The sequence below is a fragment of the Schistocerca cancellata genome, chromosome 1 (genome assembly GCF_023864275.1).
Source record: "Schistocerca cancellata isolate TAMUIC-IGC-003103 chromosome 1, iqSchCanc2.1, whole genome shotgun sequence".
In the NCBI taxonomy this organism is placed as follows: Eukaryota; Metazoa; Arthropoda; class Insecta; order Orthoptera; family Acrididae; genus Schistocerca; species Schistocerca cancellata.
This window is the reverse complement of record NC_064626.1, coordinates 804,937,071-804,960,887: the sequence shown is the minus strand read 5'-3', so window position 1 is coordinate 804,960,887 and position 23,817 is coordinate 804,937,071. Positions and strand designations below refer to the sequence as shown.

The 23,817-nt window shown below is 42.0% G+C and overlaps 1 protein-coding gene across 1 annotated transcript in view; it reads right to left on the bottom strand.

Annotated features, from left to right (window-relative positions):
- LOC126104743 (cardioactive peptide) overlaps positions 1-23,540 on the bottom strand; it is a 350,758-nt gene extending 327,218 nt beyond the window's left edge. The window contains exon 1 of the mRNA XM_049912338.1: positions 23,291-23,540. Coding sequence (XP_049768295.1) covers positions 23,291-23,540 — 250 coding nt within the window. The remainder of the gene's footprint in view (positions 1-23,290) is intronic.
- Between the last annotated feature and the right edge of the window lie 277 nt (positions 23,541-23,817).

Genomic DNA, 23,817 nt, shown 5'->3' with positions numbered 1-23,817 from the left:
GGTTGAAACAGCGTACAGCCATCCAGACTTAGGTTTTCCGTGAATTCTCTAAATATCTTAAGGCAAATTGAGAGATGGTCCTGTTGCGAAGGATGCGACCGATTTCTTCCCTCCTCCTTCCCAAATCCCAGAATGAGCTCCACATCTAATGACCTCGTCGACAGAAGGTTGAATCGTAAATTTTTTTCACTCCTTACAGAGTAAGTGACTTCGTCCAAAATCTTAAACTGGTAGATGTACCTACGTCTACATCTACATAATTATTCTGTAATTCACAGTAATGCGCCTGACAGAGGGTTCAACGAACCACCTTCAAGCTAGTTCTCTACCGTTCCACTCTTGAGTAACGTGCGGGAAAAACGAACTCTTAAATCATTCCGTAAGAGCTCTGATTTCTCTTATTTTTTGACAATTATTGTCTCTCCCTGTGTAGGTGGGCGCCAAAGAATATTTTCACGTTCGGAGAAGAAAGTTGGTGGCTGAAATTTCATGAGAAGGTAGTGCTGCAACAAAAACCACCTTCGTCCTAATGACTGCAACCACAATTCGCTTGCCGGCCGCGCTGGCCGAGCGGTTCTAGGCACTTCAGTCCGGAACCGCGCGACTGCTACGGTCGCAGGTTTTTAATCTTGCCTCGGGCATGGATGTGTGTGATGTCCTTGGGTTAGTTAGGTTTAAGTAGTTCTAAGTTCTAGGCGACTGATGACCGCAGATGTTAAGTCCCATAGTGCTCAGAGCCATTTGAGCCACAATTCACTTGTCATATCCGTGGCACTCTCTCGCCTGTTTCACTATAATACAAAACGAGCTGCCTTTCTTTGAACTTTTTCGATGTCCTCCGTTAGTTCTATCTGATGCGGATCCCACATCACACAGCAATTCTCCAAAGAGGACGGACAAGCGTAGTGTAGGCAGTCTCTTCAGTACACCTGTTGCGTTTTCTAAGTGTTCTGCCTATAAATCGCAGACTTTGATTCGCTTTCCCCACAACATCATCTACGTGATCGTTCCAGTTTAAATTATTCGTAATCGTAAGCCCTAAGTATTCTGTTGAAATCGCATCCTATACATTTGTGAGATTTACGGTGTTACGGAAATTTAGTGCAATCATGTCATGTTGATGACTTCACACGTTTCGTTATTTAGAGCCGATTGCCAATTTTCGCATCATACAATATATTCTCTAAATTATTTAGCAATTGATTTTGTTCATTTGATGTCTTTAGAAGATGGTAAATTACAGTATCAACTGCAAACAATCGAAGAGGGCTGCTCAGATTATCTCCTAAAACGTTTATGTAGATCTGGAGCGCAGAGGGCCTATAACACTTCCTTGGGTAACGTCAGATATTAGTTCTGTTTTATTATATGACTTTCCATCATCTACTACGAACTGTTAATTTTCTGACAAAGAATCATGAATCGAGTCGCACAACTGAAACAATACTCCATGGGCACTTACTTTGATTAGAAGTCGCTTGTTACGAATTGTGTTAAAAGCCATCTGGAAATCTAAAAATATGGAATCAATTTGACATCTGTTCATAGTACTCATCACTTCGTGAGAGTAAAGAGCTACTTGTGTCAGACGAAAACGATATTTTCTGAATCTATGTTGGCTAATTTTCAATAAACCGATTTCTTAGAGGTAAATCAAAATGTTCGAACACAGTATACGTTCCAAAATCCTACTGCAAATCGACGTCAGTGATATGTGTTTGTAATTCAGCAGATTACTCCTATTTCCTTCCATGAGTATTGGTGTAACCTGAGCAACTTTCCATTCTTTAGGTACAGGCCTTTCGAAGAACGAGCTCTTGTATGTGATTGCTAAGTACAGAGTTATTGAATCAGCATACTGTGGAAGGAACGTAACTGTTGTACAATTTCGGCTGGAGGCCTTGCTTTTATTAAGTGATTTAAGTTGCTTCACTGCATTGCCGATATCTACTTCTATGTTACTCAAGTTAGCAGTTGTTTTTGATTCGAATTCTAGAATATTTACTTCATCTTCTTTGGTGAAGGAATTTCGGAAAACCGTGATTAATGACTCTGCTTTAGTGGCACTATCGTCAGCAATATTAACATCGCTCTCGCGCAGGGAAGGTATTAATTGCATCTTTTGGCTGTCGTAATTTACATACGAGCACAATCTCTTTTAATTTTCTGCCAGATTTCGAGACAGAATATTGGTGTGGAAAACATTAAAAACGTCTCACATTGAAATTCGAGCTAAATTTCGAGCGTCTGTAAAATTTCACCAGTCTTGGGGATATTGCATTCTTTTAAATTTTCTACGCTTTTTTTGTCGCTTCTGCAACAGTGTTCTGACCTGTTTTGTGTACCGTGTGTACCGTGGGGGACAAGTACTGTCTCTTATTAATTTATTTGGTATACATCTCTCAACTGCCATCGATGGTATTTCTTGAAATGTAAACCACATCTAGTCTAAAAACATAGTCTGATTAGTAGGAGGCTGTCTCTTATGAAGGCGTCAACCAAATTTCTAGCTGGCTCTTTAAACAGATGTATTTTGCGTTTATTTTTGGTGGATTTAGGTGTTACGGTATTCAGCCTTGTTACTACAACCTTGTGGTCATTAATCCCTGTATCCGTCATGATACTCCTTATTTGTTCAGGATTATTTGTTGTCAAGATACCACTTATGTTTTCGTAAATATTTAGACCTCGAATGGACTCCGGAAGTAATTGTTCAAAATAATTATCTGAGAAAGCATTCAGTACGACTTCGGACAACTGTTTTTGCTCACCATCGACTTAAAGCGTATATTTTCGCCAACATATCGAGGGAAGATTGAAGCCACTACCAACTATAATTGTATGAGAGACTGAAGTTTTCTTTGAACTGTTCAGCAACTGTATCACGTCAGTCGGGTATTCGGTAAAAGGAACCTATTATTAATTTATTCCAGTTGTCAAGTATAGCAGAATGAGATTTTCACTCTGCAGCGGAGTGTGCGCTGATGTGAAACTTCCTGGCAGATTAAAACTGTGTGCCCGACCGAGACTCGAACTCGGGACCTTTGCCTTTCGCGGGCAAGTGCTCTACCATCTGAGCTACCGAAGCACGACTCACGCCCGGTACTCACAGCCTTACTTCTGCCAGTATCTCGTCTCCTACCTTCCAAACTTTACAGAAGCTCTCCTGCGAACCTTGCAGAACTAGCACTCCCGAAAGAAAGGATATAGCGGAGACATGACTTAGCCACAGTCAAGTATAGCTTCTACCCATAGTAACTCACGGGAACTATCTACTTCGGTTTCACTTCAAAGGAAACTATTTCTGACAGCAATAAACACTCCATTACCGAAAGTATTTAAACTATACTTCGTAAAAATTCTGGCTGAATTTATCTCCGGCTTTAACCAGCTTTCAATACCTATAACGATTTGAGCTTCAGTGCTTTCTATTAGATCGCTTGGGGGTCTGTTTCTCTCCCGACACAGCTTGTGAAAATTTATAACTACGTTCAATACCGATTGTTACTAGGTCTACCCTGGTCTTGTGTTTCTCCTGCACCCTTTTAGACTGATGTCCTGTCTGTTGTTTCCAAGACACTCTAAACTAAATCTAACTTCCCTTGAGCGTCGCTTTCTCTCTTACCTTTTCTTTTTCACTTTGAAATTTATGAAGACTATTCTTTAGAGATGTCTCAATTACTTTCGTATATCTTCAAATCTCATTAAAAGATTGCCTCACTAGGACAAGATTGTACGTTTCATCATATTTAACTTCGACCGTCATCGTCTTCTGAGTCATAGTTCTTAAGACGTTCACCTCCACTGTCAGTAGCTTATTGATATTTCTGTCCGTTTCTAGACTATAAGTGGTATCGTACGAAGAAGTTCAGACCAGGTGAGGTTGGATAGGTGGGAACATTGCTACTGATACGACAGTATACAACACTGCCTAGGACTGTCTAACTGAAAGTCTGGCGACCAGCACCAAACTAAACTAAGGATTGGACATTATTTACGGCTGGAGTAATTCTCTCTTAGCATTTTTTATGAAATCTGGATACAGGGTAACACAAATTTATCAGAACAGTGTTGTGTTGTAGGTAGGATAGGGGCCTGTCAAAGGTTAGGGAGCAACGTGAAATGAAGATTTTCCTTTTGCACTAGCCCAGACAACCAGAAAGGACGGTAAAGTTGTCAAACCACTTTCAACAGTAAAATGAAGAATATCAACAGAAAACGGAACATTTATTTGGATTAATCTGGAGAAGAAATTCAGAGGTTTCCGGTTGAAAAACGCGGAATTTGTTATCGAACATCGTGGAATATTCCTGTTTTAGCCCCTACTGTTTCATGAAATTCAGACCGCTTGCGGCGCTAATACGTAGCCTTCAAAATGGCGTCTGTAATTGAGGTGCATTCCTAGCAGTGAGCTGTCTTTGAGTTCTTTTTGGCGGGAAACCAGGTTATTCTAGCTGTTCATAGGCGCTTGCAGATTGTCCACGGAGATCTGGCAGGGAACAAAAGCACGGTGAGTTGTTGGGCGAGGTGTCTGTCATTATCGCAACCAGGTCGTGCTAACCTGTCCGATCTTCCGCGTCCCTGCCGGTCGCACACAGTTGTGGCTCCTGCAATGTTGGAACGTGCGGACACTCTTATTCGAGGAGGTTGACTCAACGCCTCACACAAACCTGCGCATCCGACAAGAGCTCACAAAACTTCATTGGACTGTTTTTTCTCTTCTACTCTACTGTCCGGATCTCGCACCTTCTGACTTTCATCTGGCCCAATGCAGGATGCTCTCCGCGGAAAACATTACATGGATGATGAGGTGGTTATTGATGCAGCAAGACGTTGGTTCCGACACCGATACCATGCGGGGATACAACCGCTCCCAGTAAGGTGGTGTAGGGCCTTCGCACAGAACAGAGATTAAGTTGAAAAACAGGGTTTTGTATTCAAAAGAGGGGGAATAATGTAGAATACTGGAATGATGGATGAAACCAACTCGCTTTCAGAGAAAAGTGTGTTGCATTGCTTACTGAACGCCCCTCGTAGTATACCATAAATGCGTATCATTAAATGACCAAGAGTACCCAGCCACCTCTCAGATATGATGATGATGTGCCATACTCCGTGACAGAGCGTACGGGAAAGATGCGGGAGACCCGCACCGCCGTACTAGGCAAGGTCCTAGTGGAGGTGGTTTGCCATTGCCTTCCTCCGACTGTAATGGGGATGAATGATGATGATGAAGACGACACAACAACACCCAGTCATCTCGAGGCAGGTGAAAATCCCTGACCCCGTCGGGAATCGAACCCGGGGCGCCGTGCACGGGAAACGAGAAGGCTACTGCGAGACCACCACCTCTCAGACAGCTATACAGAAAAACATCTAGAGGTGACGGATCACGTCATGGCGAACAATTTTTGTTAGAGACAAAATGTTCACTGACACTTCCCAGTGACACCAGGAGTCTTTTATTGTTGGTCGTACCCTGTGAGATGGGAAGGCATAGGCACTCTGTGGCGTTCGTATGCAGTGTGTGTCATCCAGGCATCAGCTCCGCGTGAAAGCAACACCGACTCAAAGGAAGGCCTCGTCGCTTGTTCGTGACGTCACGTTAGCTAGGCACGGCGAACGCCAGGTCTGTTGCAGGCATACTCATAATGGTGGTGTCTCCCTCCCTGACACAGGAAAATGTGAAACTATTGGCGGTAGTTGACCAACACACATTGTTCTGAGAGATTTCTGCAATCAATTTATTGTGCAATTCATTACACTTCTTAACAAATAGTGTACTCCTGAACTTAAGTTTCCACCTGTTTTAAGGATTGACATACAAAAACAACTTCATGGTCCAGCAGCAACAGAATTCGTGCGTCTTTACCTTATTTGTAAATCTGAGGAAGTTACGTCTGTACCTGGTTGCTTTTACATGAAACTGTGAACATATTGGTGCCCTTCTTTAGGTATCTTGGTTGACTATGGGTTGAGGAGTACTGAATGTTAATGAAATATCTTGCGATTGTACACGTTGGGGGAGGGGGTGGTGGACAGAAGAAGAGGCAAAAGAGAGATACTTGTTTTATCAAATAATTTTTTTTTTCTTTTAAAGTTTCTCCTTTCAGTTGTAAGAGGGCATATTTATCTTTTCTAATGTCCATGTTTAAAAAAGTTTAAGCTCACCAGATTTTCGATGTATGAAGCTATGTTGTTTCCTGTTTAGAATTCGTTTCGTTGAAAACGACTGTAATCTAATGACTGGCAACACTTGGACATGTACACATGTAAATTAGTTCACATTTACGGTGACGATGTCAAACGAAAATAAATAAATAAATAAAAAAACGAGTTCATTGTTAGGGGGTTGGGGTAAGTTTCGATAACAAAATGGATCAAGTAAATATAGTTACTTGAATGTAAAATTTCCGAAGCTTGCAATGGGGCAAAGCGACTTTTCATGTTGATCTACGTTTGTTTCGACTGGATTCAGTAATAGAGAACTATGATCTTCATTTGTAGCTTTACGATAGTAAGAAAATCTTTCATCTAAATAAAACTGCAGAATCCAAAACAATACCAAACATTTTGTCCAAAAATAAGAGATTTATAGTGATACGCACGCCCAGGCGTTTCTGCCTGCAACAGACTTGGCGTTCGCCGTGCCTAGCTGACGTGACGTCAGCAACAAGCGCCGAGGCCTTCCTTTGAGTCGGTGTTGGTGAAAGGCGGTAGGCCGTGCAGATTTAAAGTTTCTGATTCACTTCAGGAACTTCTTTCTCGGATTAGAGGTGTCACTACCATTTTACTACGGTAGGTCGTATAAAGCACAGGTAGTATACTGTGATAGTTCAGTGAAATCTCGTCGTATCAGGACGATAGGCTACTAAACGATGCCTAGCTTCGCTGTGAAGCGTCAGTGAACATTTTGTATCTATCAAAAGTTGTCCTCCATGACGTGGTCTGTCACCCATAGACAACTGTTGGAAAGACTTTGAAACAATATGCTATCTGGCTATGGCAGGGTACGAAACTACAGGCAGGAAAGGGGCAACATCCTAGAAACGCCTTCTATCAGAATGGGTCTGTTCTATGTGATAATGTGCGGATTGGGTCCCAGATGTTCGCGCTGCGAAATTTCGCACGCGCCACTTGTGTCTTGGACCGCTGTTAAAAATGTTATTGTGGAGTGAGGTGCCAGGAGAACACGAAACAAAACCTACAGACGTGAGTACGGACAGAGAGCAGTGAAACCTGAACAATATATTACAGATCTGTGAACCAATGTGCAGAAAACCTTTCCAATTATTAAAGAAGACGATATACGCACATTGGTTCGTAAAAGAAAGGTCGTCGGAGAGGTTGTTACTGGTTTCCAGTTCCCTGCTTGTTTTGTAGTGTAGCAGCATGACAGTACTAACGTACAGAATACAATGATGACCGAACGTGATTAGACGAAAATTTTATGCGTTTACTTAAGAATTTCACTCGATGCCCCTACATGAAACCCATTTGCCATCCATGTGAGGAAACACAAATTTGATTTCATTCTAGATCAACTCTCGCAAATGATCAGCTACCAATATTCATCTCGCTTTAGAATTTGTGAATCAGACGCATTAGTGAAAAATTTTGCTTGAATATGAGAGCATGTCAAAAGAAGATTCTCATGGTTGTGAATAATTTGGAATGAATTGTAAAAAGTTTCCTGAGGTATAAGTGCGAGCTGAAATACACATAAAAATTAATGTTAGCTTTCCGTTACATGATCAGTGATCGCCTCTTAACGAAATCACGTAAAAAAAAAGAAAGAAAATGAGCTGGTGGTCACCTGCAATGAACTTTCACAATCATTTGACAACTGTAAAGCCCGCCTCATCACAAGGCTATGCACCAAACATCTCGAGGCAACATTTGAGATAGTTGTCCAGTGGAATGAACACAAAACAATCAATCATTAAGAAAGTGGACGACAAGATCCCTCTCATGAGACTGAAGAAATTTGAAAAAGATGTGGCTATTACATGACAGAAACTTCTTCTACGATACAAGAGTTCCATTGTTTGAAATAATTTGTAATTCACTTTCGAGGATAGAATAAGTATTTAGATTTTACATTTAAATCAGTTTTGTTGCGTCAGACAATCTTACGTCTAAGGAGGAGCGAAATGAGAGGCAGACAGAGAGAAAGATATAGAGAGAGTCTACAATGTCTGAGAGAGAACTCAGACTTTCATCTCTCTCTAATTCCGATAGTAGGGAACGTAAAGAATACGAATGACACGAGGTGGCTTCTCTCAGAGCGAAGATAGAGAGCTCTAATGGAGGAAGATCAAAAGCATCTTCAACATGCCTTAGACAAGTTTGTTCCGAGCAAGATCTTAAGGTATGGGAAAGACCCACTGTGGTTTAATAGCTGAGTTAGAAAACTGCCACGTAAAAAAATACGGCTGCATTACAGATTAAAGAAAAGACAAAAACTAGCTCACAAACATAAGCTGAAGGAAGCGCAAATGAAAGTAATGAGAGAAATGAGAGAAGAGTTCAGTGACTTAGAAAGTAAAATTCTGTTAACCAAGCTAACTAAAAACCTGAGAGGTTTTGGTCTTACGTAAAATAAGTAAGCGGTTGGATATGATCTATTCACTCACGCAGTGGCCATAATGGCACCGAAACGGAAAATGACAGAGAGAAGGCCCAAATACTGATTTCGGTCTTCCGAACTGTTTCGCGGTGGGACATCGCAATACAGTCTAACCTGTCAATCGTCGTACGAACTTCAACATGGCAGATATTGAAATAAATGATCACGGAACATGAAAACAACTACATTCGGTTAGTAATGGGAAAGCGTCATGGCCACATGAGTTACATGTAAGATTATGCGAAAGAACTAGCTCCTTTTCTAACAGCAGTTTATCGTAGGTCGTTGCTGTAACGAAGGGTACCTAACGACTGGAAAACAGTGCATGTCATTCGTGTTCTCAACAAGCCTCATAGGACAGATGCACAGGATTATAGGCCTATATCGTTAATGTCAATCTTTTCTATAATTATGGATCTTTTTTATGCTCAAGAAATATGACGTCTTTGGAGAAGGAATACCTCCTGTATAAAAATTAACATCGATTCTGCAATCAAAGACCTTGAGTTGCTCAGCTCGCACTGTTCCTCCATAAGATCCGTAGAGCTGTAGACATTAGAGCTGAGATTGACATAGTCTTCCTCGACTACAAGGAAAGGCATTTGACACTGTCCCGCACTACCGGTTAGTGAAAAATATACGAGCTTACCGAGTATCGAAACAGATTAGCAATTGTATTGAAGACTTCCATGCAGAAAGAACACTACATGGCTCTTGACGGAACAAAATCGACCATTGTAAAGGTACTTTCCTGAATATCCCAAGGATGTGTGATAGGACCGTTACTGTTTACAATATAAATAAATGATCTGGAAGAAATCTTTGGTAGCTCTTTAAGTGTGTTCGCTGATATGTGGATGACTACAGGAAGATATTAATGCCGGAAGACAGTAACGATTTGCAGAATGACCTACAGAGAATTGGTAAACTGTGTAGGAACTGGCAGTTGACCCTCAATGCAAATAAATGTAACATATTGCGCATACATAGGAAAAGCAATCCGTTATGGTACAACTACACTATTGATGACAAATAGCTGGAAAAATAGCTACCGTGAAATATTTAGGAGTATCTCTCCGGATCGGCCTTAATAGTGATGACCGCTTAAAAAAACAATAGGAAAATCAGATTCCAGACCGAGATTCATGGCAAGAATTTTAAGGAAATATAATTTATCCACTAAAAAAGTGGGTTACAAGGCGCTTGTTCGACCGATGCTTGAGTATTGTTCATCAAGCTGGGGTTTACGAGGTAGGACTGATAGGAGAGACGGAGAAGATACAACGGAAAGAGGAGCTTTTTGTCAAAGGATCGTTTAATCCCCGCAGACTCTATGAGAGGCGTTGTGCATCATGGAGTTTCACTATTGACATTTCGAGCGAGGAAGAGTCGGACAACATATTACTTTCTCCCACGTAAGTCTTTCATGCGATGGGCACAACGGGAAATCCGAGTAATGAGAGCTAAAACGGAGGCCTACCAATAATCACTCTTCCCACGCGCCTTACGCGAATGAAACATGGAAAGGGGGTGGGGGGATCAGTTATTGGTAGCAGAAGTACCCTCGCCACACACCGTCAGGTGGTTTGCGGAGTACTGATGTAGATGTAGATGAACCGCGCACTGCATAGCAGAGTGTAAAGATATGAAGATGCAGAGGGTCGCAGTTGCCTTACATTACCTTGTAATTGAGCACTACCTGAAAGAGTCAACTGTTTGGGAAGGTGCGTAGCAGAAGGACGGTAAGCTGAAAAGATAGCTGTTGTTGCAGCCATGGAATAGATACAATTTCAAGAAACAGCGACATTTCTGTGAGGCAACTTTAGAAACTTCTTTACGAGTGAAGAATTCTGAAATAAGGAACAGTTTACCGCGAATCGCTGCGATAATGTTATGCAGAAGAGAGAATTCGCCCTGTTTACCTTTCAGTTACGTCTTTCTGATGCCACTGACCATTCCTGAATTTTCTTTTCGAGAAGTACGACGGATGAATTACAGCCCTGAGGCGTAAGTCGAACTATGTGCTATGTCTAGGTAGTGTTGGTCTAGCAGGATAGCAGCGGTATAGAAGCTCTGAAGTCGTCCATGTGGCACTTGCAGGCAGCGTAACTGCCAACGCAAGGGCTTTCTAAGACAGAGATCCGCCTTCACATCCCGGTGAGTTACACGAACTTGCCCCCAAAATATATATTTACACTTGGTTTTACTTACGAAATTTAGTCTGATGCAGAGTATTAATAAAGTAAATACCTTTGTTATCCATTTCCTGATTTCTTATTGTTTATGTGAAATACAATCGTTAGTGATCCTGTCGTTGACAACAGCAGTGGGCATGGTTGGGGCAGTGGTGCCAGGAGAAAGGCTTCAAATGAAGAAGGTTTGTCTTGTAGCTGAGCGAATACACGGTTCTTAGCCTTCGTGTGTCAGTCCTTCGATGATAGTATCACACTGTAGGACGTGATTGTCAGAGTGGGAACAGAAAACATTGTCCCAAAACATTTGGACACAGAGGGACATATCTTGGTACAGTAATCAGCCAGAATATTATGACCATCTACCTAATAGCCGGTATGTCCACCTTTGGCACGGATAACGGCGGCGACGCGTCATGGCATTGAAGCACTGAGGTCTTGGCAGATCTCCGGAGGCAGTTAGCACCACATCTGTACACACAAGACACCTAATTCCCGTACATGCCGGGGAAGGGAGCGATAAGCTCTGACGCTACGTTTGTTCACATCGCAGGAGTGTTCTATCACACTCCTGGCCTTGTGACATGGAGTATTATCTTGTTGAAAAATGCCACTGCCGTCGGGAAACATGATTATCGTGAAAGTGTGCGCCTGGTCTGCAACCGTTGTGCGGTACTCCTTGGCCATCATGGTGCTTTGCACGAGCTCCACTAGACCCATGGATGCTCACGTGACTATTCGCCAGAGCATGATGGAGCCATTGCCAGCTTGTCTCCGTCCCGCAGTGCAGATGTCAAGGATTTGTTCCCCCGGAAGACGAGAGATTCACGCCCTCCCATCGACATGATGAAGCACGTATCGGGATTAATCACACCATGCAGCGCTCTTCCACTGCGCCAACGTCCAGTGTCGATGGTCACGTGCCTATTTCTGTCTTTGTTGTCGATGTCGTGGTGTTAACATTGGCACATAAATAAGTCGTCGGCTGCGCAGGCCCATCGTTAGGAGTGTTCGGAGCACTGTTTGTTCAGACACACTTGTACCCTGCCCAGTATTAAAGTCTGATGTTAGATCCGCCACAGTTCGCCGCCTGTCCTGCTTCACCAGTCTGCCCAGCCTACGACGTCCGACATCCATAAGGAGGGGTGGCCGCCCAACCCCACGACGACGTCAGACAGGGTTTCACCTTGGTTTCTCCACGTGTTGAAGACACTCACCACAGCAGTCCTCGAACACCCGACAAATTGTGCTGTTTCCGGAATGCTCTTGGCGAGCCTCTGGACCAACACAATCTGCCTTAGGTCAAACCTTCCCCGTTCTACACACGGACAGCACTCTCACTGATACTACGGCACCCGGTTCAATCCCGCGTCCGGCTATCCTCATTTAGGTTTTCCGTGATTTCCCTAAATCGCTCCAGGCAAATGCCGGCATGATTCATTTGAAAGGGCAAGGCCGACTTCCTTCCCCGTCCTTCCCTAATCCAATGAGACAGATGACCTCGCTGTCTGGTCTCCTCCCCCAAAACAACCCAACCCAACAACCCAACTACGGGCACCGTTCGGCCCGCATCTCGTGGTCGTGCGGTAGCGTTCTCGCTTCCCACGCCCGGGTTCCCGGGTTCGATTCCCGGCGGGGTCAGGGATTTTCTCTGCCTCGTGATGGCTGCGTGTTGTGTGCTGTCCTTAGGTTAGTTAGGTTTAAGTAGTTCTAAGTTCTAGGGGACTTATGACCACAGCAGTTGAGTCCCATAGTGCTCAGAGCCATTTGAACCATTTGGCACCGTTCGTGTGTCTCACTAGGAGTCATTCCTCACCAGGTGACTCCGCTATCGCCTGGACAGGTTTATATCGATAGTAGGCTGGTGGTCATAATGTTTCGGCTGATCACTGTGTACCAGAGAATAGTATCGTATTATATGGGATTGCCGCTATGTAAATTTGGAACGTTATCTTACGAAACACCATCTGATAAAATCGTAAATGCGCAATTTCTTCTCTGAGGACCTGACGAAGTATAGTGAAACTCGTGGAAAGTCTTCCTTCTCGTTTCATTTCAAAATTATCTCTTAAAGATGTTGTCAAAATAATGTGTAACGAGCTACAGAGCGCTTCTCACGCCTGTAACATGTGTGGACTGCAATCCAATGAAATCCCTCCCTCTCTTCGCAGATTCAAGGAAACTAGCGACTACGGAGAGAGTCCTCCTACTGCTGTCACTGTGGTTTGGTGCCGAGTAAGCAGCCTAAACGAGGAATGTCGTCGCTTCATTGACACCGCCAGTCGTAGACTTCTCAGCCTACGTCACACTGCAAAGGCTTTTAGACACGTTGCGCATCCGTGAGATATGCGTTGTACGCTCGATACAATTACATAAACACCTCACAGACTGAATGTTAACAAGCAATATATCGAAAATTCCTTAGTTAATAGCTGGGCAACTAAGTCCTAGAATTCAGGTCTGCTCAGGAAAGCACTGGCGTGTCATAGATGTCGAATCTTATTAATGTAAGAAGTAGCGTGGCTACGAGGATAGGAGAGAAACTTTATTAAGTATTTAAGGAGATAGGAGACATGATATTGCGTGAAGAGTTTGACAGAGCACTGAAAGACCTAAGTCGAAACAAGGCCCCGGGAGTAGACAACATTCCATTAGAACTACTGACAGCCTTGGGAGAGCCAGGCCTAACAAAACTCTACCATTTAGTGAGCAAGATGTATGAGACAGGCGAAATACCCTCAGACTTCAAGAAGAATATAATAATTCCAGTCACAAAGAAAGCAGGTGTTGACAGATGTGAAAATTACCGAACTATCAGTTTAATAAGCCATGGCTGCAAAATACTAAAACGAATTCCTTACAGACGAATGGAAAAAACTGGTAGAAGCCGACCTCGGGGAAGATCAGTTTGGATTCCGTAGAAATATTGGAACAAGTGAGGCAATACTGACCCTACAACTTATCTTAGAAAATAGATTAAGGAAAGGCAAACCTACGTTTCTAGCATTTGTAGACTTAGAGGAAGCTATTGACAATGTTGACTGGAATACTCTCTTTCAAATTCCAGGGAGCGAAACGTTATTTACAATTTGTACAGAAACCAGATGGCAATTATAAGAGCGAGGGACATGAAAGGGAAGCAGTGGTTGGGAAGGGAGTGAGACAGGGTTGTAGCCTCCCCCCGATGTTCTTCAATCTCTATATTGAGCAAGCAGTAAAGGAAACAAAAGAAAAATTCGGAGTTGGAATTAAAATCCATGGAGAAGAAATAAGAACTTTGAGGTTCGCCGATGACATTGTAATTCTGTCAGAGGCAGCAAAGGACCTGGAACAGCAGCTGAACGGAATGGACTGTGTCTTGAAAGGAGGATATAAGATGAACATCAACAAAATCAAAACGAGAATAATGGAATGTAGTCGAATTAAGTCGAGTGATGCTGATGGAATTAGATTAGGAAGTGAGACACTTAAAGTGGTAAAGGAATTTTGCTACTTGGGGAGCAAAATGACTGATGGTGGTCGAAGTAGAGAGGATATAAAATATAGACTGGCAATGGCAAGGAAAGCGTTTCTGAAGAAGAGAAAATTGTTAACTTCGAGTATAGATTTATGTGTCAGGAAGTTGTTTTTGAAAGTATTTGTATGGAGTGTAGCTATGTATGGAAGTGAAACATGGATGATAAATAGTTTGGACAAGAAGAGAATAGAAGCTTTCGAAATGTGGTGCTACAGAAGAACGCTGAAAATTAGATGGGTAGATCACATAACTAATGAGGAGGTACTGAATAGAATTGGAGAGAAGAGAAATTTGTGGCACGACTTGACTATAAGAAGGGATAGGTTGTTGGGCATATTCTGAGGCATCAAGAGATCACAAATTTAGTATTGGAGGGGAGCGTGGAGGGTAAAAATCGTAGAGAGAGACCGAGAGATGAATACACTAAGCAGATTCAGAAGGATGTAGGTTGCAGTAGGTACTGGAAGATGAAGAACCTTGCCCAGGATAGAGTAGCATGGAGAGCTGCATCAAACCAGTCTCTGGACTGAAGACCACAACAATAACATGTATTTAAGACAACGCACATGTCGGAAAACGAGCCAACTTTCCGACTGAAGTCCGACACGTTGACAGCCTGCTGAGAAAGTGGCGATGTTGTAATGCCTGGGCGAGAACTCTGAGTTCCAATACAGTACTCGTGGCTGCTGCATCGCGGTCGCGAAGGGGGGCCGAGGCAGTTTCAAATACGTTTTTACAGTCTGACAATAATTTATGGATTCGGAGTTTTAGCTTGACGATGTCCACTATGGACAAATGATAGTTACTTTTATTCTGAAGAAGGTTGGGTTATCCCGACTGAATCCTAGGTAAATCTAGGTGATCTGTGGAACTGAGGCTGTTGATTTTTAAAAGTAAGATTTGTCTTAAGGCTCTTGTTTGCCGACGATCAGGTAACAGTTTGAGATTCTAAAGACATACTATAGCGAACTCTGTTTGAAATGAACTGAGGAATGGAACAGTACAGTTTCGAAATTTGGCTGCATACAATAGAATCCATGATATTTTGTGGTCCAGCTTAAATTCACTACATGTTAGTCATTAGTAACAAATCCATAAAAGATGTCAGCTTTTCTTCGTTGCAGGGTTTCAAATTTTGAAAAACTTTATATTAGAAAAAGTTTAAAAATTATAGATTCTTTATAGGTAGAAGCTTAAGAAACAATGAAGGAACGAAACAATACTGAGGTTCTACAAGACTATGGCATCAGCACCGGTATCAGCACGTTTATATAGGGCTGAAGTGTAGGTCTTCCATTAGCAAGGAAAAGAGTGGACAAGACTAGAGTTCAACCCTGCGATCTGTGATTCCTTTGATCAGTCGTCGGAGTGACGAAGAGCGACGGAAAAAGAAACAAAGACATACGCAGTCACTCAACATTTGCACCTCAAGCGACAAAATTGAGAATATCAAAATGTGTCTATAGGTGAGCTCGAAGGGTTTCTCAGAATAGTCTGATCAAAGAGGATGGAAGGTCAATTTTGAAGTTCGCAAGAGGTCGATTTGCGTAGTGGATAAAGAAGACGAAAATAATTAGTATCCCGTGCAAAATGAGGATTTTTATCTTTGCGAAGGTAATGATCACATTAGAGTTGTAGTCCAGGTTAAGTATTCGGTCCATCAAGCTCTATATAAATGCATACTAAGTGTGATACTAAAAGATCTCCTTATAACAGTAATATTATTACAAATATAAGGGAACAAAACTGCTGCAAATTCTGTTGAAAGAGAATGGACAGGGATAGAACTTTGCATGTCTCCAACACATTTCGCGTAACAAGAGAGATTACGAACAATCTCAGAAATTATAATCCACTGTATAACCATTGAACGGTTTGTCAGTGACCGTGTCGTCTGTTGCTGTTCGATCTGTTGTTCAAACAGAAAACTGCAATAATAAAAGACGAAATTGTAAGACACGCTTTTAAAAGTTCATTTACATGCAGAGATAGTATTACATTATTTACGTAGGCGTATGAGCGCCGTTCGACCTCTTAAATGTGTGACAAAGAAATAATCACTCACAATTCTGAAGGGCAAATTAATGAAACAGCTGAAAACAGAAAAATGGCTAAATCGTTACAGCGTGGAAGCGCTATAACAAATAAGCTTGGAAAGACCGGGCCTAGAACAGTGGTTGGAGGGGGAAAGGGGGGGGTCTTGGAGCTCGGTTCCTATTTGAGCTAGGAACATAGGGTAAAAAGTTTTTGGTTCAGCACAGGCTAGCAACCATTTGCATAGCCATTCGAACATCTGTTTTACTGTAGCTATGATACAGTATATTAAGCAAGGTTTGAAAGACGAACCGGAGCGCCATGCGGAGAGGCCGCGCGGTTAGAGGCGCCTTGTCACTGACTGCGCGGCCCCTCCCGCCGGAGGTTCGAGTCCTACCTCGGGCATGGGTGTGTGTGTCGTTCTCAGCATAAGTTAGTTTAAGTAGTGTGTAAGTCCAGGGAACGGTGACCTCAGCAGTTTGGTCCCTTAGAAATTCACACACATTTGAACACGAAACGGAGCTGGCGTCCAGGCAGATAGTGGGAATCGATTATTTTCTTTTCCAAAAGATTTTAATTGGGCTGAAATTAATTCTCAGGTAATGGTAACATTTTTCTGTGCACCGTTAGGATGCAAAAACAGTGATCCCCGTTCGGGTTATACGTGTAAAAACAGTCACCCTTAAATAACTTCGGACTGGAGTGGGACAGATGGTTCAAATTTGGTCCACTGGTACATCGCAGCTTGATCTAAGAAAATTTTAACTGTTTGTAAAAATATTTCTTCGTTTGGGTTTTAGGTGCAAACGAAACGTTTTTCAGGGAGGTTTTTGAAGCGCGCCGCTTCTGTACTTTAAACTTGTACGAATTGGTTCAAACTTTGCACAGAAGTAGATAAGAGGATAAACTGAAAACAAAATTTTTATCGAATAATCTTTATCCATTGTCGATATAAGATGGTTTGAAGTCAAGCTAAACATCACACGCAGTATTGGTTCTTACGTGAATTGAGTGTGCAGGCTTGGTTTAAAGAGAATCATCTGAATAAAAAATGCACCCTTACGATAAAATTGAAAACTCCTTTTCAAAAATCTAGCTTCAGTCGGATTTTTCGTACAAAACACCCGTCCTTTGTCAGTTTTTTTTATTTTAGCGCTCCACTTCTATGTTTCAGACTTGTACGAATCGGTTCATATTTTGCAAGAAGGTAGATGAATACATGTATTTAATGCATGTCCTATTGTTTTGTGAAAGCTATATCCGTTGCCACGATATAAGCAACATTGTTCGAATGACAATAAAAGTACCCATATCGCATCAGTCATCGCCTGAGTCAAAAAAATCTTTGTCGGTTGCCAAGCTATGGCGATTTAATGGTAGAGTACAAGCTGGGAACCAGAATGAAAAATGCTTCTATCATAGTACAAGAAAGGCGAATATATCCTAGGCGGAGTTAGGAAGGAGAGTCTAACTACATTTTCAGCTTATCTGGCAGCTTCAAAGACATTTAAATCAAAACATTTTGACATATTCGCGCTTTTCTACGAGTTAATCCTACTTCTCCAGCTCTCTTAGCTGCACCGGGCGAGGTGGCGCAGTGGTTAGAACACTGGATCCACATTCGAAGGACGACGTTTCAGACCCGCTTCTGGCCGTCCTGATTTAGGCTTTCCGTGATTTCCCTAAATCGCTTCAGGTAAAGCTTCCTGTAAAAGGGCACGGCCGACTTCCTTCCCTAATCCGATGGGACCGATGACCTCGCTGTTTGGTCCCCTCCCCAAATCAACCACCTTACCATCTTTTAGCTGCAAGGTGTCGGCACACCGGCATCCTGTTTAAATTTATAGGCTGAAGTCCCTGATTTTGCGCCCAAAATCCAGAAGATTCGCCAGCCACATCAAACAATATATAATCTCATATAGCTGAAGAGTAAGCATGTAATAGCTAAAAAAAGTTTTTTTACGGTGAAATAAAATTTCTGAAGGTGGTTGCATTATGTTAACAATTGGTCCCGTATTCGATTTATCGAAAAATATTTTGAATCATTTCAGGCAAACAAGCTTGTCGTTAGGACGCTTTCGGAGTGTCATTTACAGTATAATGGCTGGTCGGGCCGTGTTGTTCGGTGGTATAACCAGGCCTTTCGGTCCAAGGAGGTACGTAAGAAGCAACTATATTTGTATGGTGACACAAATATCGGCAAGTCTACATTGATTGAGAAAATAGTGTCTCGCCGACAACATGTTTATCTTCCCTTTTGTTCCAAATTCGGATTTGGGGGGGTATATCCGCGTGTTCATAATGTGATTGTATTTGAAGAATTTGAGTGGTCGAGGTGGCATCCTTATGCTTCAATTCTTAAGCGTATAGTTGAAGGACGACCTGTTACCGTTAATGTAGAGAATAAGCCGGGTATGGTTATTAAACATCGAGGCTTGGTTATATTTGTGTCGAATGAATTCTCTATTGGTGATGAAGCATTAATTTCGCGGTTGCATGTAGTTCATGCGGATTGTCATATTGTTCATTGTTCGTCATTGAAGGCGGAGTTGGATTCGTCGGACTCGTCGGACATGGAGACCCCGGAAGAGGTTTTATGCGTATCGTCGGATGAGGATGTTCCGCAGGGGTCGCGCTGCACGCCCGAGGCGTTGGATACGCTGACGGACGATTCTAACTAAACCGTATTTTGGCCGTATGTGTCAATGGCGCACTGAATATACGCAAACCGGTGGTGTGCGGTTTGAGTATGGAAAAATGGGCTCCTCGGAGAAATATGATGAATTCGCAATTAATTTCTCTAAATTACAGCATTATGACATCACGGATGAGTTTAAGATTTTTTCTAACAAATGAAATAGCGCGAATAAGTCAAGATGTTTTGATTTAAATGTCTTTGAAGCTGCCAGATAAGTCGAAAAGCTTGTGCCCTTCTTTTACATCCCTAACTCTATCCAGGAGATATTTACCTATTCTTTTACCTATGATAGGAGCATTTTTAATTTTTGTTAGGTTTTGTGTTCAGTGCGTATGGAGCCAGGCCATTACTGTCTTGAATACGAATTTCTCAGGCGGTGAGCAGCCATCACTGACGGGAAAAATGTGCACGTCACAGCAAAAGCGCAAAGAAACACATATGCAAAATTATTCTAAAGTTTCTCCAAAATTGGAATGTTAAAAGATCCTAAGTTATATCATTAGTTTAATTAGAATGGAATTTCTTCACAAGGAATATCTGCTTTCAAATAAACACCGAATATTTAGCAACAGTGTTCGTGTAACAGGTGACCATTGTCTTCATACTCGAAATCGAGGGCACAAGCGAATTGGTACTTTTATTCTACCTACTGTCAAATGATAACAAAGATTTGGTTGTATAGCGTCCTTCTGGTAGTATGTGATGATTTATTTTAGTCACAATTGCGACTTAATATATCTAGGCAATTACCGGTTTCAGCCATTATGGTCCATTTTCAAACATTTTCAACTTAGTTGCGATGTAACGCTTTAATTTGGTCGTCGTATATGATTGCCTCAACTTCAAAATTTTTGCCAAATTTATTCTTAATTTTTTTACGTTCCTAAAAATTATTTTAATGTTGTGACTGTCGTAGCTGACAAAACCGTAGCGATCTATATTATACTTCACCCTAACTGAAATATTTAATCAAATATAGCTTGTCAACAATTGCTGCTGACCTGTTTGGATATTATGTTACCTTATCGAGCTTCCTAGCTACTCGCATGGATCTACCTTGAATGTCTTGCTAGGTACAGAACATAATGAGTAAGGATGGCTGGAGAATTTTCTTCAGAAACGAAGATAACTTCAGATTGCAGTAAATATTACGCTTATGTTTCAATAGATAGAAATGATGTATCAGATGGAGTGGGCAAACTTAGATTGTTTTGAAGATGCTAATACCAAAATAAAAGCTTCGTTGATAAATTACATAAAAATCCAGAAATATTTTATGTAGCGAATGGTGTCTCACATAAATGGACGAGCACAAATTAATGTCCATAAATACTGTTGATGAAAAGTCTCGCAGTTTTCCACTGCTCTATTAATGGTTAAAAATCTGGATTTTGTAACGTCAAAGAAGTGTCGAGCTCGAACTTTCGGAGCAGAAGTGAGTAAAGCAAACATATTAAGTTATATTTATAGAAATTCTGTGGAAAATATCGATTTCTAAGGAGTATTCAAAAATAATTTATCGCTTTTGTAAAGTCTGCTTGGAAGATAGGCTTCAAACTCAAATCACTGCAAGATGGATCCAAATGTTCTCGAGAAAATTATCCGTCTGCCCAGGCCCAATGGTGCCGACAGACCGCTATGTCATCCTCAGCCCATATACGTCACCGGATACAGAAACGGTGGGGCATTTGGTCAGTACACCGCTCTCTCGGCTGTTGTCAGTTTACGAGGCCAGACTTCTCGAGAAACATTTTTGCTAAATTTCTTTAGTGCATACGGGCTGCGTTAGTGTCAGTTGTTACAACAGGTTAGTAAAATTTATCTACCATGAAAACGTTCACGAGAGGCTGCACCTATCTGCAGATACTTTTAAGTACTTCCAACTGCCAGAACTTCTGGAAGTCTTCTAAAAAAAGTTTGGCATTCTAAATGACTCATATAAATGTATTCTTTGACGGTATATAGCTAAAAAGCTCATTTTCTACTTCGTAGCCCTTGAAAAGTTGATTTGCTGGATTTTTCTCTTGGTTGCGAATGGTGACATAAATTTTATCATATAAAAGTTAATATAATAAGAATTTTAATCAATGCTTTTTTAACAGTTAAGTTAGCTAAGTTAAGGTAAGTTAGCTAAATCCCATGTTGCATTTTACTGCACTGGATTTGTCACTGCAGCTGTTTGCTGCAGCGCCGCCCACAATCTCGTGAGGTAAGGAAATTGGTCGCTGCTCTGGAAAAAAAACATATCATACCTAAAATTTACTGGCTGAATAGAACATCATCAACACACCAACAGCTAACGAAACAGAAGTGAAGTATGGGTCGCACACACTTCTTCACGACCGTATAATTAAGCTAACGCAAGGGTATCACGAAAGTAGTCGTGTAGAAGCAATTACAGCATTTAATTGTGGTACATGTAGATTTTTTAAATTATATTCAATGGGTACTCCGGAAGCTTTTCACTGTTGTGATCCATCGAAACACAGAGCATACGCGATCAGAATTTTCTTAACTTTCGATTGCTTCTAGAGTTCCTCACGTATGTTGTTCGTGAAGGCCACGCGGCGGTGACCAGTATGATACTGCGCATACAAATACGAGTAGCCGTTCGTAGTGTGGCACCCGCGAAAACTTGGGCGGAGCGTGTGCAAATTACGTACTCGCCGGCCTGCGCTGAACAGGTATGAAGCTATAAACGAGCAAGACATTCAGTAGTCCTTGTGTGTTGCCAGTCTGAGAACAAGACGGGTTTCCGTCAAGCTTCATTTATTTTCAGGGTATTGTCGGCTTGTAGTTTTTGCGGACAAAGTGGTCGTGAGGTGTACTATGTACTCAGTAGCAGATACTACACTCCACATATAATACACTGAATGTTTAAAATAGCCACTGAGCTTAGAAAGAAAATCAAGCAAAAGTAGTGTGCATAATCATAAAAAGTATATTATTTTCCCTTACGAACTAACCTTACATTAACTAAAAATAACGCTGCTACTGATGAAAAGGGAAGCTCTTAAGTTGTACAGCTTCATATTTTCTTTGTCTTTGTAAGGATATCTGTAATGATGATATATCTGTAACGAAATAGTGACACCTAAGAATGGGTTCTGATATAGTTTACGTACCTTGAAGCAATTAACAAAGAATTTTTTCGACCATAACTCACAGAATAAAATAGTCTGAACATTTTGTTTTATTGATAGAAGTGACGATTTTTTTTCTAATAGTGAGTACATTTGCAGGTTATGATGTGGATTCTGTGAACTGTTTGCCTGATCTCAGCAATGAACAAACCATTTCAGCATTAAAATAGATGTTAACGACATTTACTTACATACGTACACTGACCACAAGCAACTTAGCAGTATTTTATGATGGGTTATACTTTGTAGAAAAATTATTGTCGTTGTCCAGACATAGATGGTGCAAAGCAGGAACGACTCCCTATGTTGCTCTATGCGCACATGCACTTCAATTGTTCTTACATCATTTACATACACAATACTCCAGGTGTAGCGGAAGCCTCAGCATTGGTGCTTGAATCGTGTCGCCTTTCGTGCAAATATTCCTGTTTAAATTCTCTGAAAATATGTGTCACACTCCATTATTAGCTATGCCGACGTGTTACCCATGATCCCAACAGCTCGCCTCTGTATTTGTTCATTTTCTGCAGTCAGTTATACTTTATAACTCGAAGCACTGGAGCAGTTTACTCAACAAACGTGGAGCAGTCTCCAGACTTTCACTACTAATATTCGCTTATTTATGCACGTATTTCGTGAGTCGGTGAGCATGTTGAACCATAGGTACTCGTGTAGCTGGCTGGTAAGCTAATTCGAAAGTCGAAGACGGCAGTAGCATACTGCGCCCAGTAGGACAATGCCACTGTGGTGTACTAATCAGTCATCGGGTTGAAGGGAGATTTTTATGCGTATAAATTTATTCACACTCAAGGAGGGGTGCCTTTCAGAAAATCTAGTGGAGGCTTCCTTAGAACCATCCATCAACGATACATGACTTTAGAAGGACATCGTAAGCTAAACGAAAAGATCTAAAAAAATTTAGCGCGTTGTGTTATGATTGGAAAGTTGGAAATTTAACTACAAAATGTCTCACAGACGGAGTAGTAGACGGTATTTAACAACGAAGACTTTTCCTTTTGTTGTATTTTTTTTTTCGAAGTGCAACGGCGGGCAGCGCCGCCGGCGCGCGCTACTGACCTGTGTCGGGGTGCGCGCGGCGTCTGCTTGGCTGCTCGGCGGTCTCTGCGGGGTCGGCGTCGGCGTCGGCGGCGGAGAGTGCAGCGCGCGCCCCGCGCCGCCGCTTATATAGGCGCAGCCGAGGGCGGAGCGCGGACCGCGGCTGCCCACGCACCCCCGCCCCACCACGCGGCCGCCGGGCCGCCCCCTCGCCCTCGGCACACCCTCCACACCACACACTTTTGCCACCCGCTGTGCTGACTGTTGTCATCATCCAAACGCTGGTTTGGTGCATCTCCTCACGCTGCTTTATTCCGTGCAAGCCTCCTCTTCTCTTTTACTTACGTCAGTTTGAACCTGCTTACTGTAGTCAAGCTTTGACCTCTCTCTATGACTTTTACCCATCACACTTCCGTTCTTTACCTATTAGATCAGTGGTTCCCAACCTGGAGATAATTACCCCGTGAGAGGTAAAGTGAAATTTTCTAAGGGGGAAAAAAAAGAAGTTCTACACTGAAGAGCCAAAGAAATTAGAAATTGGTACACCT